This window comes from Piliocolobus tephrosceles, chromosome 5 (genome assembly GCF_002776525.5).
Source record: "Piliocolobus tephrosceles isolate RC106 chromosome 5, ASM277652v3, whole genome shotgun sequence".
NCBI lineage: Eukaryota > Metazoa > Chordata > Mammalia > Primates > Cercopithecidae > Piliocolobus > Piliocolobus tephrosceles.
In genome coordinates this window covers 59,313,599-59,330,595 of record NC_045438.1, presented here as the reverse complement: position 1 = coordinate 59,330,595, position 16,997 = coordinate 59,313,599, and the positions used below count along the sequence as shown (strand labels likewise).

At 41.7% G+C, this 16,997-nt stretch overlaps 1 protein-coding gene across 2 annotated transcripts in view; it reads right to left on the bottom strand.

Moving 5' to 3' along the window:
• The window catches only part of SNX9 (sorting nexin 9), a 126,609-nt gene that overhangs the window by 65,533 nt on the left and 44,079 nt on the right, over positions 1 to 16,997 (bottom strand). For both annotated transcript variants that reach the window (XM_023206068.2, XM_023206069.2), the window contains 3 exons: positions 15,113 to 15,199; positions 10,130 to 10,204; positions 8,216 to 8,341 (listed from right to left, as the gene is read on the bottom strand). In XM_023206068.2, coding sequence (XP_023061836.1) covers positions 8,216 to 8,341; positions 10,130 to 10,204; positions 15,113 to 15,199 — 288 coding nt within the window. The remainder of the gene's footprint in view (positions 1 to 8,215; positions 8,342 to 10,129; positions 10,205 to 15,112; positions 15,200 to 16,997) is intronic.

The following is a 16,997-nucleotide window of genomic DNA, read 5'->3' as shown; positions in this document are numbered from 1 at the left end:
ACCACTTTCTTTGCTCATCCATAAGAAGCAAAAGTTTTATCAAGAGGTTGAAGCAATTCAGTCACCTCTTCAGGCTTCACTTCTATTTCTAGTTCTCTTACTATTTCTACCACATCTGCAGTTACTTCCTCCACTAACATCTTCTATGAGGGCTGGAATCTACTTCTTCCAAACTCCTGTTAATGTTGATATTTTGACCTTCTTCCATCCATCATGAATGTTCCTCTTGGCATCCAGAATGATGAATCCTTTTCAGAAGGTTTTCAATGTACTTTGCCTGGATCCACCAGAGGAATCACTATCTATGGCAGCCATAGCCTTGCAAAATGTATTTCTTATAAGACTTAGAAGTCAAAATTACTCCTCAATCCATGGGCTGTTGAATAAGTGCTGTGTTAGCAGGCATGGAAACATCAGTCTTCATGTACATCTCCATCAGGGCTCTCAGGTGACCAAGGGCGTTGTCAATGAGCAGTAATATTTTGAAAGAAATCTTTTTTTCTCAGCAGTTGGTCTTAACAGTGGGCTTGATATATTCAGTAAATCATTTTGCAAACAGATGTGCTGTCATCCAGGCTTTGCTATTCAATTTACAGAACACAGAGTAGACTTCACATAATTTTAAGGGCCCTTAGGATTTTCAGAATGGTAAATAAGCACTGGTTTCAACAAAGTTACCAGCCGCAGTAGCTCCTTCTAAGAGAGTCAGCCTGTTCTTTGAAACTCTGAAGCAGGCACTGGCTTCCCTTCTCCAGCTGTGCAAGTCCTAAGACGGCATCTTCTTCCAATAATAGAAGGCTGTTTCATCTGCTCTGAAAATCTGTTGTTTAGTGCAGCACCATCATCAATAATCTTTGCTAGATCTTCTGGATAAGTGCTTCTACAGCAGCACTTGCATGCTTCACCGTGCACTTTTATATTATGAAGACAGCTTCTTTCTTTAAGCCTCATGAACCAAGCTCTGCCAGCTTCTAACTTTTCTTCTGCAGCTTCCTCACCTCTCTCAGCCTTCACAGAATTGAAGAGTTAGGACCTTGCTCTGCATTAGGCTTTGGCTTAAGGGAATGTTGTGCCTGGTTTGATCTTCTATCCAGACCACTCAAACCTTCTCGTTATCGACAATAAGGCTGTTTCACTTTCTTATCATTCAAGTGTTCACTGGACTACTACTTTGAAGTTCCTTCAAGAACTTTTCCTTTGCATTCACAACTTGGCTAAGTATTTGGCTCAAGAGGACTTGGCTTTTGGCCTGTTTCAGCTTTTGACATGCCTTCTTCACTAAGTTCAATGATTTCTAGCTCTTGATTGAAAGTGACAGAAATGTGACTCTTCCTTTCACTGAAACACTCAGAGGCCACTGCAGGGTTATTAATTGGTTAACTGAACTACTGTCGTGTCTCAGAGAAGAGGGAGGCCCAAGGAGAGGGAGAAAGAGGAGGGAATGGCTGGTGGGTGGAACAGCTGGAACACATAAAACATGTCAATTAAGCTCGCCACTGTGGTGCCTCAAAACAATCACAACAGTACCATCAAAGACCACTCATCACAGGTCACCAAAACAGATACAATAATAATGAACAAGTATGAAACATTGTAAGGATTAACAAAATGTGAACCAGAGACACCAAGTGAGTACGTGCTATTGACAAAATGGCGCCCACAGACTTGCTCAACGCAGGGGGTGCCAAAAACTTTTGATCTGTAAAAAAACGCATTACCTGTCAAGTGCAACAAAGTTCTTTTTTTTTTTTGAGATGGAGTCTCGCTTTGTCGCTCAGGCTGGAGTGCAGTGGCACCATCTCGGCTCACTGCAAGCTCCGCCTCCTGGGTTCATGCCATTCTCCTGCCTCAGCCTCTGAGTAGCTGAGACTATAGGCACGCACCACCACGCCCGGCTAATTTTTTGTATTTTTAGTAGAGATGGGGTTTCACCGTGTTGGCCAGGATGGTCTCAATCTCCTGACCTCGTGATCCGCCCGCCTCAGCCTCCCAAAGTGCTGGGATTACAGGCATGAGCCACCGCGCCCGGCTAAGTGCAATAAAGTAAAGGGCAATAAAATGAAGTGTGCCTGTCCTTAATGTCTTGTTTCAGAAGCAGTGGTACATGAGATTAACTATAATGAACAATTATCAAACCACTACTAAGTACTGTGTACTCTTCTAAATACTTTAGAACTCTTTTCATTTACTCTTTCCAACAATCCTATGAGGTTTTACAGATGAGGCACAGAGATGCTAAGCAGCTTATCCTGATTCACACAGGATGTGTGAGATCTGGGATTAAAATCCACACAGTCTGGCTCCTGAGCTCACTGCCTTGACACCAAGCTAGGTTGCCTCTTAAGGAGGAGAGAAAAGACAGGAAATCTGTTAGAACAATGGATCTCAATCAGTTCCTTCTCTTTCCACATCTCAAGGATGCAGAGCACGCCTCTCAATAACAGTGGCTCACGATGGCACTCGGTTAGGGTTTTAAAGCAGAATAAAAAGAGGGCACAGAAAGAAGTAACATTTCAGAGAAACAGAAACAGGAAAGTCAGGAAGAGAAACTAGTTTTGTGGGAAATAAGTGATCCTGTTGAAGATGAATTTCAGATACAGAGGAGACATGCTGATAGAACTGTTCAACAAAAAGCTAGAAATTGGGCAAATCAAAGAGAAAATTCAAGATTAGAGAGACACTTCATAAGGGAATCTACACGATTAGAAAGGGTAGAATAGTGAGAGAGGTTGGAACACAAAAGGGTAAGTAGATTGAAGACACCCTTTTAAAAGAGGGAAGAAGTGGGAAAAGAAGGAAAATATTTATGAAATGTCTTCCATGTGTCCAGCACTATTTTATATTGGTGACCTAATCCACTGACAATTCAGGAGGCAGGTCTTATGCCAAAGCCACAATTCTTACACAGTGGAGCCGGACTGGCAAGCCTGGATCAAACAGCAAAGCTTACATGCTTCCCACCACACCACTTACCTGAGGTCTGGCGGGGTGTGAAAGTGTGAAACAGAAAAACAGAGAGATGCCAGGGACAGCATGTGACAGAGGCCAGAAGGGCTCTCACCAAAAGAAAAGCAGCTTTATTCCAAGTATACACATCTTTCTAGTGTTTGAAGAAGACAGAAAGCAAACCTCTCAAGTAGAAAACCTTCAGATAAGACATCTAGGTTTACAGAACTTTTAAGTAACATTTAAAACTCATTGTTCTCATTTTCTAGAAAAGTACAAAACAAATTTTCTATTTCTCAAAAGTAAGTACTCTAAAGCAGTAATCTGAGAGTTTAAGATCCATACTGAGACCTTTTCAGAATCACGGCAATGATGTAATCTAAACAACAATAACTGGATGAAAAACAAGACTAGCACACACACGAGTAGAGATTTTTAACAACTGAGATTCATTCCCATCAGCTGGGCCATTCATTCTAGTGGTTCGGCCACTAAGGTGAAATACTCTTGAAACTGGAAAATAACCGATAAGTAACTAATAATAAAACTACTATTAACCACTAAAAACTACGCTTTCTTTTCAAAGGTAATAAAACAGTTGTCCTCATCTGAGTAATATACAATCTGTATTTGAATAAGAACATGACAAGAGTTTGATTCAGTTCTTGGGTATCCTTCAATAAATTTTCTATACACTTTGCATCTACGGTGTGTGTGTATGTGTGTGCATTTACACACAAGATAACATTACCCATACTGAGGTGCCTTTTTTAAAAAAATCATATATCTCAGCCGGGCGCGGTGGCTCAAGCCTGTAATCCCAGCACTTTGGGAGGCTGAGACGGGCGGATCACGAGGTCAGGAGATCGAGACCATCCTGGCTAACACGGTGAAACCCCGTCTCTACTAAAAATACAAAAAACTAGCCGGGCGCGGTGGCGGCGCCTGTAGTCCCAGCTACTTGGGAGGCTGAGGCAGGAGAATGGCGGGAACCCGGGAGGCGGAGCTTGCAGTAAGCCGAGATCCGGCCACTGCACTCCAGCCTGGGCAACTGAGCGAGACTCTGTCTCAAAAAAAAAAAAAAAAAATCATATATCTCTATCTGTACATCTAAATCTACCCTCACTCTCCCTAAGAGAAACTCGACTTTCCACCTCGTGGCTGCCTATAGTTCATCTGACCAGTCCCCTGCTGACAGACATTTACATTCCGGTTTTCTGCTGTTACAAACAATGCCGTAGGAAATGTTCTTGCCCAGAAACCTGTGTTCTGTGAGCAGATCTGCAGGAGGAACTCAGAACTGCTGGGCCTTAGAGATATGCATTGTAAATACTCATATACATTACCAAACTGGCCCTGAAAAGCTTCATCACTCTATCCTTTCCCTCGCTTTGTATGACACTGCCTATCTGACCACACCTTTATGACACTAGGTTTTAAAATGTTTTCATTCTCTGCTAGTTTGATAAAAGAATCTCAAAATGAACACTTTCCCAAGTTTATTACCTACTAGTTTGTCCTCCCAACGAACGGCCTGTCTATACCCTTTACCTATTTCTTCTGAATTCATATTTTTCTTACAGATTAGCAAGAATATACGTATATGAATGGAATTAGCCTGTATCTGTCACAGTCAGAAGTATTTTTCCTAATTTAATACTACTTGTTTACTTAAATGTATCAATTATCTCCTTAATGGCTACTAGACTTTGTGTTGTCAGCCTCAGAAAGGGCTTCCATAGACCGGATGCAATCGGGAGGCTGAAGCAGGCGGATCACAAGGTCAGGAGTTCGTGATCAGCCTGGTCAATATGGTGAAATCCTGTCTCTACTAAAAATACAAAAATTATCCAGGCATGCATGGTGGCAGACACCTGTAGTCCCAGCTACTTGGGAAGCTGAGGCAGGAGAATCACTTGAACCCAGGAGGAGGCGGAGGTTGCAGCAAGCTGAGATCGCACCACTGCACTCCAGCGCCTGGGTGACCCAGCAAGACTCTGTCTCAAAAAAAAAATAAAAATAAGAAAAGGGTTTCCATATTCCAAGGCCATAAAAATATGCTATTATTTTCTCCAAGTACTTCAATAAATAGCTTTATAATTTTCCAAATCAAACTGTTTCAGTCCATTTAAAGAACAACTTATCATATTCCTTTCACAGTGACAATTCTAATTTAAACTCAGCTGGACTACGTTTGAGCTGATAAAGCATTTTCTTACCATTAAAGGAGGAAAGCAATCACAGCAGGTCAGCATCCTGGATGCATCAACACTGCCCTGACACCAGCACTCTGCTTACCTGAGACTACTCAGTAAGAATCTAGGATCAAAGGGTCCCCAAGCAACCTGAAACTAGGAGTTTCAAGAAAAACCAAAAGAAAGTGCTATCTTACATAGCAGATTATACATTCATGAACTAGTTACTCTGAAATGCAGCACAGATGAAGAATACAAAGTCAAGGAAAGAGTAGCAGGCCCGAAATAAGTTATTCAAAGGGATCTTTAAAAAGATATGACTTAAAGAAAAATACAACACTCAGGAAATTGGATAACCAACTGAATATGAGGCTTCAAGTTGCTTGTGTGGGAAGAGAGTCAAATTTAAACGAACTGATGTTAAGACGAGTAAAGAGACACTGGCTCAGAAGTTGGCAGAGTGTGCCAAGCTGAAGAGATGCAAGCCTGAGAAGGGATGTGCCCGCAGGCCTGATGGGCGGGAGAGAGGCCCAGCTTCTCCGAGGTCCGGCTGTCAAAACAAAATCGACCCTGGGAGAGAGCATGTGCCGGAACAGGCAATCGGAGCCTCCCAAGCAGCATACCTCAGAGCACGCATTTTCCTACCCGCGTTCAGAAAATGAAAGCAATGGGCAAACCTGATAGGAAAATGTTTAAAAAGCTACCAATTAATAATGGTCATTTGCTTTCCTACACGTGACATCTTTCATGATATTTATAAAATGTACCCAAATTTTGGCCTAAATTGTTCTCATATCTCAGATAACAGAGGGCAGAGATAGCTATTAAAATATTTTTACTTGATTTAAGTTAAATTCAAATGCTCTAACAATGGCTATGCTTTCTGCATTTTACTAATTCTAGTTTCAGTTCATTTTTCTTTGCTTTCAAAGGATCTGATTAGATTCAATGTTAGACTGGATTCCCCACCCCCCGCTTTTTTTTTTGTTTGTTTTATTACCTGCTAAATAACCTAGATGAAACAAATTTTAGACTTATACCAGTTTATATTAAACTACAAGTAAACCAAGGAATATATTTCCTAACAGAACATTACTTAAATCTGAGTTTTAATTTATTTTTATTAGCTAAACTGCTTCCACCTATCTTGAGATAATAGATGGTCAGTCCCTCGAATTAAAATAAGATAAATATTTCTATTTTTTGTTTGCCTCACTTATTCTATGATCACCTCATTACAATTCTCTTATTTAAAACGTTGTCCTTTATTAATGCAAACCCATCTCATGGGTGCTTTTGTGTAATTCAGTGAATCTCAACCGGCTTGGCTTTGCTCCTAGGTAACTTGGCTGTATCTGGAGACATTTTTGGTTGTCACAACTGAGGCGGTGGGCATGTGACTGGCACCTGGTAGGGAGAAGCTAGGAAGGCTGCTCAATATCCTGCAGTGCCCAGGACGGGTCCCATTAGGAAAGGGTGTGGGGCCTCAAATAGCAATGAGGCTCAGGTTGAGAACCCCTGGGAAAACTTCAAGTGAGGTATAACTACTATTCATGTTTCACAGTGAGTAACCCTTACCTGGCCAACGTTCTCAAGTAGTACAGAATGATAAAATATAGAAAAGTGTTCTTCAATTACTGTGATCACCTTGCCTGCAAATTTTAAATATCTGAGTCTAATTTGTAATTCAGAATGTCTACAAAAAGCTGTTTTGAAATGTATAAAACCTGCAGTTGGTATATGGTGATAAACTTAGATAAACTCACTTGCAAGGTCAATTGACAGATATTCTTTCTCTTTTGAGATGGAGTCTCACTCTGTCGCCCAGGCTGGAGTACAGTGGCACGATCTTGGCTCACTGCAGTGGCCGCCTCCCAGCTTCAAGTGATTCTCCTGCTTCAGCTCTCCGAGCAGCTTGGATTACAGGTGCCTGCCACCACACCTAGCTAATTTTTGTATTTTCAGTAGAGATGGGGTTTCACCATGTTGGCCAGGATGGTCTCAAACTCCTGACCTCAGGTGATCCACCCGCCTCGGCCTCCCAAAGTGCTGGTGGGATTACAGGCGTGAGCCACTGCGCCTGGCTAATAAACAGATATTCTATAAGCAAATAATTGTAAGTGATATGATTATTAGGCCTAATAGAATGTAAAATCTTTTATGTAGTTAAAAAAAAATCAACAAATAACATGTCCTAAGGCCCATTCATTTCTAAAGATGTAAGCAGTAACAATATTTTAATTCTCTTTTTTTAACTTTTTTTTTTTTTTTTAACGTGTGGAGATGGGATTTCACTGTGTTGCCCAGCCTGGTCTCAAACTCCAGCACTCAAGCAATCTACCTGCCTTGGCCTCCCAAAGTGTTGGGATTACAGGCGTGAGCTACTGTGCCCAGCAGCAACAATATTTTGATATCTATCTTCTTAATTTTCTTCTTGTCATTTACTCTGTGTCATCATTTGGCAATAAATGAAATAGAAAATTTCACCTAGTCAAATTTTAGTTAAAATTAATGTAAAATTTCCTTGTATTCTTCTCAAGTTATCCCACTATTCTAAGTTTCCTGGAAGCAATACAGTAAGAGTACCAAGTGCTGAGTGCCTGGATCTGGTAGACTTTCACATGCATTGCTTCTATTTGCAGGATGAAGGCCTCCAGCTCTGAGAGTGTAAGCAGCATTCCAGGGCCAGGGAATCCATTTCCTGATCCAGGCCGAGGCTCTGACACTGACCTCCTCAACAAGACCCTCCTTTTCTTCCTCTTCTTTCCATGACTTTATCTAAGAGGGTATTTGCAGTTTCTGGGGTCTGTGTTCATATCATGACAGACTTCTCAAAGCAACCCTCAATTAACACCCTGCCTTTTCTCTTATAATAAATTTTGCAAACAGTCATTATCAGGCTTAACAGGTGAGTTCTTTGTTAGTACCCAACAGAAATGCCACATAACAACCTAAAAGCGACTTTGTTTATGCTTTTGGGGGATAGCAATAGCTATAATGCATCACAAGCTTTCACAAATATGTTCTGCTTTCAGTAAAGCCAGCCACATCCAGAAGGAGGAAGTGAGACATACCTGGTGATTGTTGCTGGCAGCCGACGAACTGGCCTGAGCTGTGCTGGCTGAGAGAGAATCAAGGAAGGCTTGGTCAGCCACTGAATTTCCACAAGAAAATTGATCTTTTCCATCACTGGGTAAAATCTGAACAGTAGAAAGAGGCACAATTATTTTCATGCATTAGGGTCACTTCAGGGAGTCTGATGAGGGCAAGCAAGAACTGTCAAAAAGCGTTTATATTCTTCAATGCTACAAATTTCTCTCTGAGCACTGCTTTCGCTGCATACTCATATTTTGATGGGTTGTATTTTCATTTTCATTTAGTTCAAACTATTTTTTAATTTCTCGATATTTCCTCTTTGATCCATGCATTATTTAGAAGTGGGTTGTTCAATCTTTAGAGATCTTCCATCTATCTTTCTGTTTTGATTTCTAGTGTGATTCCATTGTCGTCTCAGGGCAGACATTGCATGATTTCTTTCAAACATGTTGAGGTATGTTTTATGGCTCAGAATATGTGGTCTGTCTTGGAGAATGTTCCATGTAAGCTTGAGAAGAATGTGTATGTGGCTGTGGTCTGATGAAGCAGTCTATAGACATCCACAAGTGGACATCAATTTATTGATAGTGCTGAGTTCAACCACGTCTTTACTGATTTTCTGCCTGCAGGATCTACTTCTAACAGAGGGGTTTTTATATTCTTAAAAGGTAAGCAAACCCAAGAATATCTGTAATCACTAGGCCTTTCTATAAGCAGAATCCTAGAAAATCCAATTACTGCCAGTATCAACTTAAATCCTCAGATTTTTCTCAATCTTGTCAACTTGTAGGCTCCTGGATGCAAAGTGCATGCAAGTAAAACAAGACTTCAACGTAAGACCTACAGACTGAGGCCAGGGGTCTGTGAACAGGGGTTTGCAGTTGTATGGAAAAGGCTGTGGTGTGTGCATGGGCACATGTTTCTGAAGGAAAGCCTAGAGACTGCATCAGATTCTCTGAGGGGTCACGACTCCCCACCCCTCACTGTCTATCAAGAACAGAAAGATGGCCTTCGATATCACTCTGCAGCCAGGTCCCAGGTCTCCTGGAGGTGAACCAAAGGTACCTTTACTCTTGATCTAGCTCCAGTTGTATTCACAGGGCATCAGGAAACCTTCGCTTTTTTCTGTCACCCAACATGAAAGACAAGCTTACCAAGAAGCTGCACATGCTCGGTTTGGAGCGACCGAAAGACAACCAGCAGGGGGCGCCAGGCGGTTGGCTCAGCTGGGGGAGTCCCAGGCAGGGCCAGCCCAGGCTGTTGTGTTGCTCTCCTGGGTACCCGACCCTAACAGCTCTACCCAGGAGATCCCCACAGCAGCTCACCCAAGACACCCCTCTGTCCATGGGAATGGGAGAAGGAACTGAGATACACACTTAAAAAAATCTATTTAACTGTGAATTAATTGTACAATAAACAGTATTATAGACAGCAGCAATATTAGCAAAGGAAAAATACGTTATATGTATCATATATATTTAAAATATATATTATTAAATATATATTTAAAATTTATGTAATATCTATATATCGATACATTTCATATCTTATTAAATTTATACAATTTATAATATATTTATACATATTTATATTATAGACAATATTAGCAAAGGAAAAACATTAATGTCTATTCAGACTAATTAAAAGTTGCTATCCCTGGAAGAAACTTAATCTAAATATTTATAGTCATTCTTTGGAGCTTGGATCTACAGGTAATATTTTTCTTAGTTCTATTTCAATGTACTTTCCACATTTTATATAGTTAACATTTATTATATTTACAATGGAAATTTTATTTTACAAAAAGTTGCTGACTTCCTGAAAGTTGATAATTCATAAAAAGATGCTGACAAAGAATGAGCTCTAATGAATGAATGACAGGAAACTCTTACTTCAACATAATCCGTAGGAACCAGCCCTCGTTCTCCTTTGATGTTTCTTCCTTCCAGCCATCCTCCACCTACATCCTAATAAGTCACCAAAAAAACCCAAAAAACAAAAAACAAAAAGATTAGAGTTGAGATTTCCTGGAGAAATTTTGTGTGGAGGAATTGTTATACACAAAAAAAGTAATTAACATTAAGCTTTTTATTCCTAGAGAACACTGTTCAAAATCTTAAATTCTTAAGCCTTCTCTTTACTTCAGAAAATGATGTAACCTAAAAACAAGAAAAATCAAACTTCAATAATAAGTGATGAAAGACTGAAAACAGCTGATGATTAGATGACCCACGTCTTGTCTGTGTACTGGTCTGTGGCAGATGATAAAAGCAGCTTGCAGCTCTGAATGTGAAGCGGTGGGATGCGTACCCCAGGCTTGGAATCTGCCCTCTGCCACCTCACTGGTCAACACGATTAGGTGGAAATCCTCCAGGGAATCCAGAACTTGCCTCAAGGGCTTCTGCACACTTCAGCTGGCTCTTCTGGCACCCAAGCCACTATATGAATGAATGTGGGTTGCTAGATGATGACAGAGACCCAGTTTCCCTGTTGCCCCACCCAAAGCCAGCCAACCCGGAGAACTGTCAGAATCATGAGTGAGGCTAGCTTAGACCAGTCAGTCCCCAGCAGGGTCCAGTGACTGCAGACACATACAGCGCAGCTCAGGAGAACCATCCAGCTGACTTGTAGATTCCTGAGCAGTAACAAATGGTTATGGGGTTAAACTACTAAGTTTTAGGATTGTTATGCAGAAAAAGTGAACTGATTCATGGTTTCTTAGTTCTCCTGGATAAATAATATTAATAAACTAAGTAATAAAGTAGAACTCTATATACCAGGATTGCCATTTCACTCTATGATCAAAGGAGAAATTGTAACTTTTAGTCAGAATAAAAGTTGCTATCCTTGGAAGAAACTTTATCTAAATATTAAGCTATTAATGTTAAAATTAATATTATTAATTATTAGCAATGTTAAGTGGCAAGTCCTACTTTCTCATCTTAACATACTAAGAGTTTTTAAAGTTTTAAAATAATGCTCTTATTAGTTAATAATTATCTGAATCTGAATAATCACATTCTCTTAAAAAATCACTTTAAGCCACAACTTTGTCACTTTCTGACCACAATAGCAACTTGAGAACAACACTGTTTTACCAAGAAAACTGAAATACTTCAATAAAAAAATTAGATGAGGCCAGGTACGGTGGCTCACACCTGTAATCCCAGCTACTGGGAAGGCTGCAGCATCACAATTGCTTAAACCCAGGAGGCAGAGGTTACAGTGAGCCAAGATCACACCACCTCACCCCAGCCTGGGTGACAGGGTGAGACCCTGTCTGCAAAAAAGGCAAAAAAAAAAAAAAAAAAAATGTTAGTAAGACTTAAGAATCTTTAATCTCTGCTATGATTAAAACTGAATCTATTTAACTTATATACATCAAGCATTTTTAAAATTTTTTAAAATTATTATTATACTTTAAGTACTAGGGTACACGTGCACAACGTGCAGGTTTGTTACATATGTATACATGTGCCATGTTGGAGTGCTGCACCCATTAACTCGTCATTTACATTAGGTATATCTCCTAATGCTTTCCCTCTCCCGTCCTCCCACTCCACGACAGGCCCCAGTGTGTGACGTTCCCCTTCCTGTGTCCAAGTGTTTTCACTGTTCAGTTCCCACCTATGAATGAGAACATGTACACGTAGCATATTATACAAAATTACTACATAATCTTTTACTAATCAGTGTTTTTTCTTTTTTATTGAGACAGTGTCTCATTTTGTCTCCCAAGTTGATGTGCAGTGGTGCAATCTTGGCTCACTGCAGTCTCGAACTCCTGGGCTCGAGTGACCCTCCCACCTCAGTCTCCCAAGTAGATGGGATTACAGGTGCGCACTACTACACCTGGCTAAATTTTTGTATTTTTTGTAGAGATGAGGTTTTGCCATGTTACTCAGGTTGGTCTTGAACCGCTGAGCTCAAAGTGATACACCCGCCTTGGCCTCCAAAAGGGCTGGGATTACAGGTGTGAGCCACTGCACGCGGCCCATTCATTTTTTAATCCAAGACATATAAAGTATGTTTCCTAAATATGCTCACTATTCAGAAACTACTATTACTTCTGCCGTTCCTCATTCTCCTTCCTTGATCTTTGCACTGCCATAGTCCTCACTCTCTCCTTTCACAGGAGTTCTGTGCGAGAGCACGCGAGTGTGCGTGTGCATGAGAGCAGGTGAGCGTGTCTGAGGGGCATGTGCGTGCTTGCACGGGTGAGTGCTGCATCTGTGTGAGGAGAGTGTGGGTGTGTGAGAGCAGGTGAGAGTGTCTGAGGGGTGTGCATGCGCTTGCACGTGTGAGTGCTTGTGTGAGAGCATGAGTGTGGGTGTGCATGAAAGCAGGTGAATGGGCGGTGTGCTCACACGTGTGAGTGCGTATGTGTACGTGTTGAGAGCATGAGTGTGGGTGTGCGTGAGGGCAGGTGAGAGTGAGGGGGTGTGTGTGTGTGCTCGCACGTGTGAGTGCGTATGTGTATGTGTGACAGCATGAGCATGGGTGTGTGAGTGAAGAGGGTGTGTGTGTGCTCGCATGTGTGAGTGCTGCCTATGTGTGAGAGCATGCGAGTGTGGGTATGTGTGAAAGCATGCAACTGTGGGTGTGTGTGAGTGCAGGTGAGCATGAGAGTATGTGTGTGTAAAAGTGCATATGTGAAAGAGTATGTAAAAGTGTATGACAGTATGAGAGGTGTACGAGGGTGCAAGGGTGTGAGTGCATGTGTGTGCGTGTGCACGCATAAGGGTGTGTGCAAGTGTGTGTGGGGGGGTATGCACAAGAACGTGAGAGAGTGCGTGTGAGAGTACGTACATGGGTGCGCGTGTGTGCCTGTGCACGTGCACAGGGAAAGGTTGGTGAGGTCTGATGGGGCCCATGGTGGGGTGTCTCACACACCTGCAGCTGACAGAATGCTGCCAGAGAGGAATGACCCGGCCACACTGGCCGTTTAGACAGACCCTGGGCTTGAGGGAGAGGCCAGTGAAGAAGATGCATGGTCCAGACAAGAGGATGCCAGCTCAGCTCAGGGTGCTGGCAGGAAGCGCTGGGTGGAGAGGAGAGGCTGGACGGAGTAAAACTTTACGGAGAGAAACCAATGGCTTTAAGTGACTTAGCCTTGGTTCACTGAATGGAAAGGTGCCACAATAGAAACACAGAGAAGTAGGAGTAGGCTGAGCGTCGCATGAGTGATGAGCTGAGTCTTGACGTGATCAGTCTGAAGTGCTTGTGAAAAAACTAAGTGAAGGTGTCTGGGACACAGCTGGAAGACCCCCTCTGAGGCTGGAGCCACATGGGAAAGCTGCAGATACAGGTTTAAAGTCATCAGCACAGAGATAGCAATACAAAAATCTGAGACTGCACAGTATAAGGAAATGGGCTGAAGATGGAAAGACGTGGGAATCCCAACACTTGCAAGGCAGAGCGGGGAAGGACACAAGAGGACAGCCAGCAAGGCTGGGGAGAGGGGTGTGGGATCCAACATGTTCTACAGTGCAGACACAACAAGCTCCCTACTGGCATGCAGACCTCTCTGGAAAACCGGGAGCACAGGGCAAGGGCCAGGTTTCCTATCTTTGTATCTCCAGGGTACCTCTCCCAGGACTGCACACATATTAAGTATGTGAGTGACAGTCACGAGGGAGAGGACACAGAAGAGACATGTTGCAGTGTGGGGTCCAGAGGCGGAGGCATGGACCAAGGAGAGGGATGCACAGGGCAGTGTCACGAAATCAGCCAGGTGAAGAAAGGGTAACGACAGGTTCAAGTTTTACTCAGTTTACAAAGACAAATTCTCCCTATCTGCTTTTGTTCCTTCTCCCTCTATATGAACCTGCAATGAAATACTATTAATTGATACAATTTTTGTTGCAACATTATTTCAAATGATGTTTATCTCATAATTTTGCTACATATTTTAAGAACAGTTACAAAAAGTTACATGTAAAAAGGACAATTAAATGTAATGAGACAAATATCACACAGAAATAATGGAAAAAACTGTAACAGAATCTTGGGCAAAGATTGGACAAAAAATGAATATTGTTTGCCTCTAAGCTTCCTGACAACACAGACCATAACAGAAATCCAACAGTCTATGAAGATTTTATTTCATGAAACAAAATGTGCCCAATCTCCAGGAGAAAGAACCTGAGATAAGAGTTCACATAGATGCTTATCAGGGAGGCATAATAAACCTAGTTATATAAGCAGAGACACACACACATCTGAAGAGTGTGTTTATGTATGTGTACATATGTATACATGAGTGTACCTTGAAGATGCATGTGTGTATGTGTATGTACACAAGATCAAACAGGGTTTTGTAAAGATGCAGAAATGCTTTTTATATATATAGTTGCTTCTTGTTCGAATAAAAGCTGAGGCAATATCTTGTAATTCAGCAAAGGGAACTCCACTGGGAGCTGAGCTAACTCCACTGGAGCTGGTCTAAGTATATTGCTTTCTGGCAATCTAATCTGATTTAGGAAAAGAGCTTAGAAAAATGATGATAGGATCAATCAGTTAAGAAATTTAGGAAAATCACCATCATCTTTTACTTATTCTAGAGACACAGTATTATCATGCTAGGGGTAAACACACTGAACTACATTCCAGGACAATTATGGGGTACCTAAAAGGTAAGATAAACATATCAAGGAAGATACAAAATAAGCAGACCTAATAAACTCAATTACATACATAGCTGTCTTTAGGGAATTTTATTTCTACATTTATATAATAGCTTCTTACTTCACCATCAATACTTCATAAGCAACAGGAAAAAAATCACATGGGTTTGAATGATTAACTTACAAAAAATAAAATCTTAAAAATAAGTCCACATGGGACAATCAGATTTGAATGTACAGTTCTCTTACCGGATTTGTGATTGTGATGATTTCTCCTTCATTAACTGTCAGTTCATTATTTCCAGGTTCAGCAGCAAAATCATACATAACCCGAGCCTATCAGGAGTGGAGAGGAAAAGAGGATGTTACAAACATAGACGGAGCAGTAAAAACACAAAAGGTGCACAGTTCACTTTCTAAGCACGCTGGTACGAACATGACAGTGGCTGCGGCTGTTTTGGAAGAAAGGAAGACATTACCAAAATGATTCATCTGCTCTACTGTGAGGAAGAGTAACACCAACGGCGATAGCCCTGTTCTGTTCCGGAGGCAGGGAAGGTTTCTGGCAGCTGCCCACACTGCATTTAGAGATCAGCCCTAAAAAAGTTACTCAAAATATACCTATTTTGGTTGAGTGCAACAGCTCACACCTGCAATCCTAGCTACTTGGGAGACTAAAGAGCAGGAGGATTGCTTGAGGCCAGGAATTCGAGACCAGCCTGGGCAATTAAGTGAGATTCCATCTCTATCAAAAAATTAAAGAAAAATTAGCTGGGCATCGTAGCCAGCACCTGTAGCATCAGCTACTCAAAAGACTGAGGCAGGAGGATTGCTTGAGCCCAGGAGGTCAAAGTTACAGTGAGCTGGGATCATGCCACTGCACTCTAGCCTGCGTGACAGAGTGAGACCCTGCTGTCTCTTATAAAAACAAAACAAAAAAAGAAAAAACAAAAAACCCCCACCTATTTCAACAACAACAATAACAACAACAGATTATGCTCTTCTTCTTAGGAGGTAAGAGTGGAGATACACAAACTGTTCATTCTAGGAACACTGACTCTCAGAAACTGAAGAGAAAGGCATACACACACGCACACACATCTAAGATTCACACATCTTCAGAAGAATCTCTTGCCATTAAAATGTTCACTGCTCCTTATCTAATAAGAATGATAATACAGCATCTTTAGCCACATTAACTCAGAAATGTGATCTGGGTACTCTTCCACCATATCAAGACTTACATAGGGCAGTGTGTGCTGGCCAAGTTACCTAACAGCCATGATTTTAAAACGTTTCCTTAAAAGAAAAGCTTTTCTTTCTTTATTTTTCCAGACAGAGTTTCTCTCTTCACCCAGGCTGGTTCACTGCAGCCTTGACCCATCATGGTTCACCCATCATGGTTCACCCATCATGGTTCACTGCAGCCTTGACCTACCAGGCTCAAGCAATCCTCCCACCTCAGCCTCCCCAGTAGCTGGGACTGCAGACGCGTGCCACCGTGCCCAGCTAATTTTTGTATTTTTTGTAGAGATAAGGTTTCGCCACGTTGCCTAGGCTGGTCTGGAACTCCTGGGCTCAAGTGACGTTCCTGCCTCAACCTCTCAAAGTACTGGGGTTACAGGTGTGAGCCACTGTGCCCAGCCCTAAATGAAATCTTAGTTTCATATAAGACAGACTAGGACAAAGCTATTCTGGCTGGAGTGAGGAGGGACTGCTCTTGCAGGTTCTTCCTCAAAGAGGATCCTTGAGACAGGGTCTGGAAACACTGATGCCTTGGAACACTGCTATGCGTGCATCCCAAGAGAGAGTCACCGTGGTAAAAACCAAGTATGTGTTTAAAATGTTTTATATATACCTTTATAATATATAATACATATTTTTAAACCACGTTCAAATTTTAAGTGATTGTCTTTCACAGACTGTCTTCCCGAAGTCCATCCTATAAACTGGGCATCACATGTGCCTGGGAAACATACGGTTTAAGAGTAATTGTTTGTCCTAAAAGGCAAATTCAAGTTTAGCAACAGGGCTAGTCTAACAGGACTAATGCAAGTGCATTAATTTAACATATTTACTGAACACCCCACCATATGGCAGAAACTTGAAAGGCCCTTTTGTTGGCTATCACCCT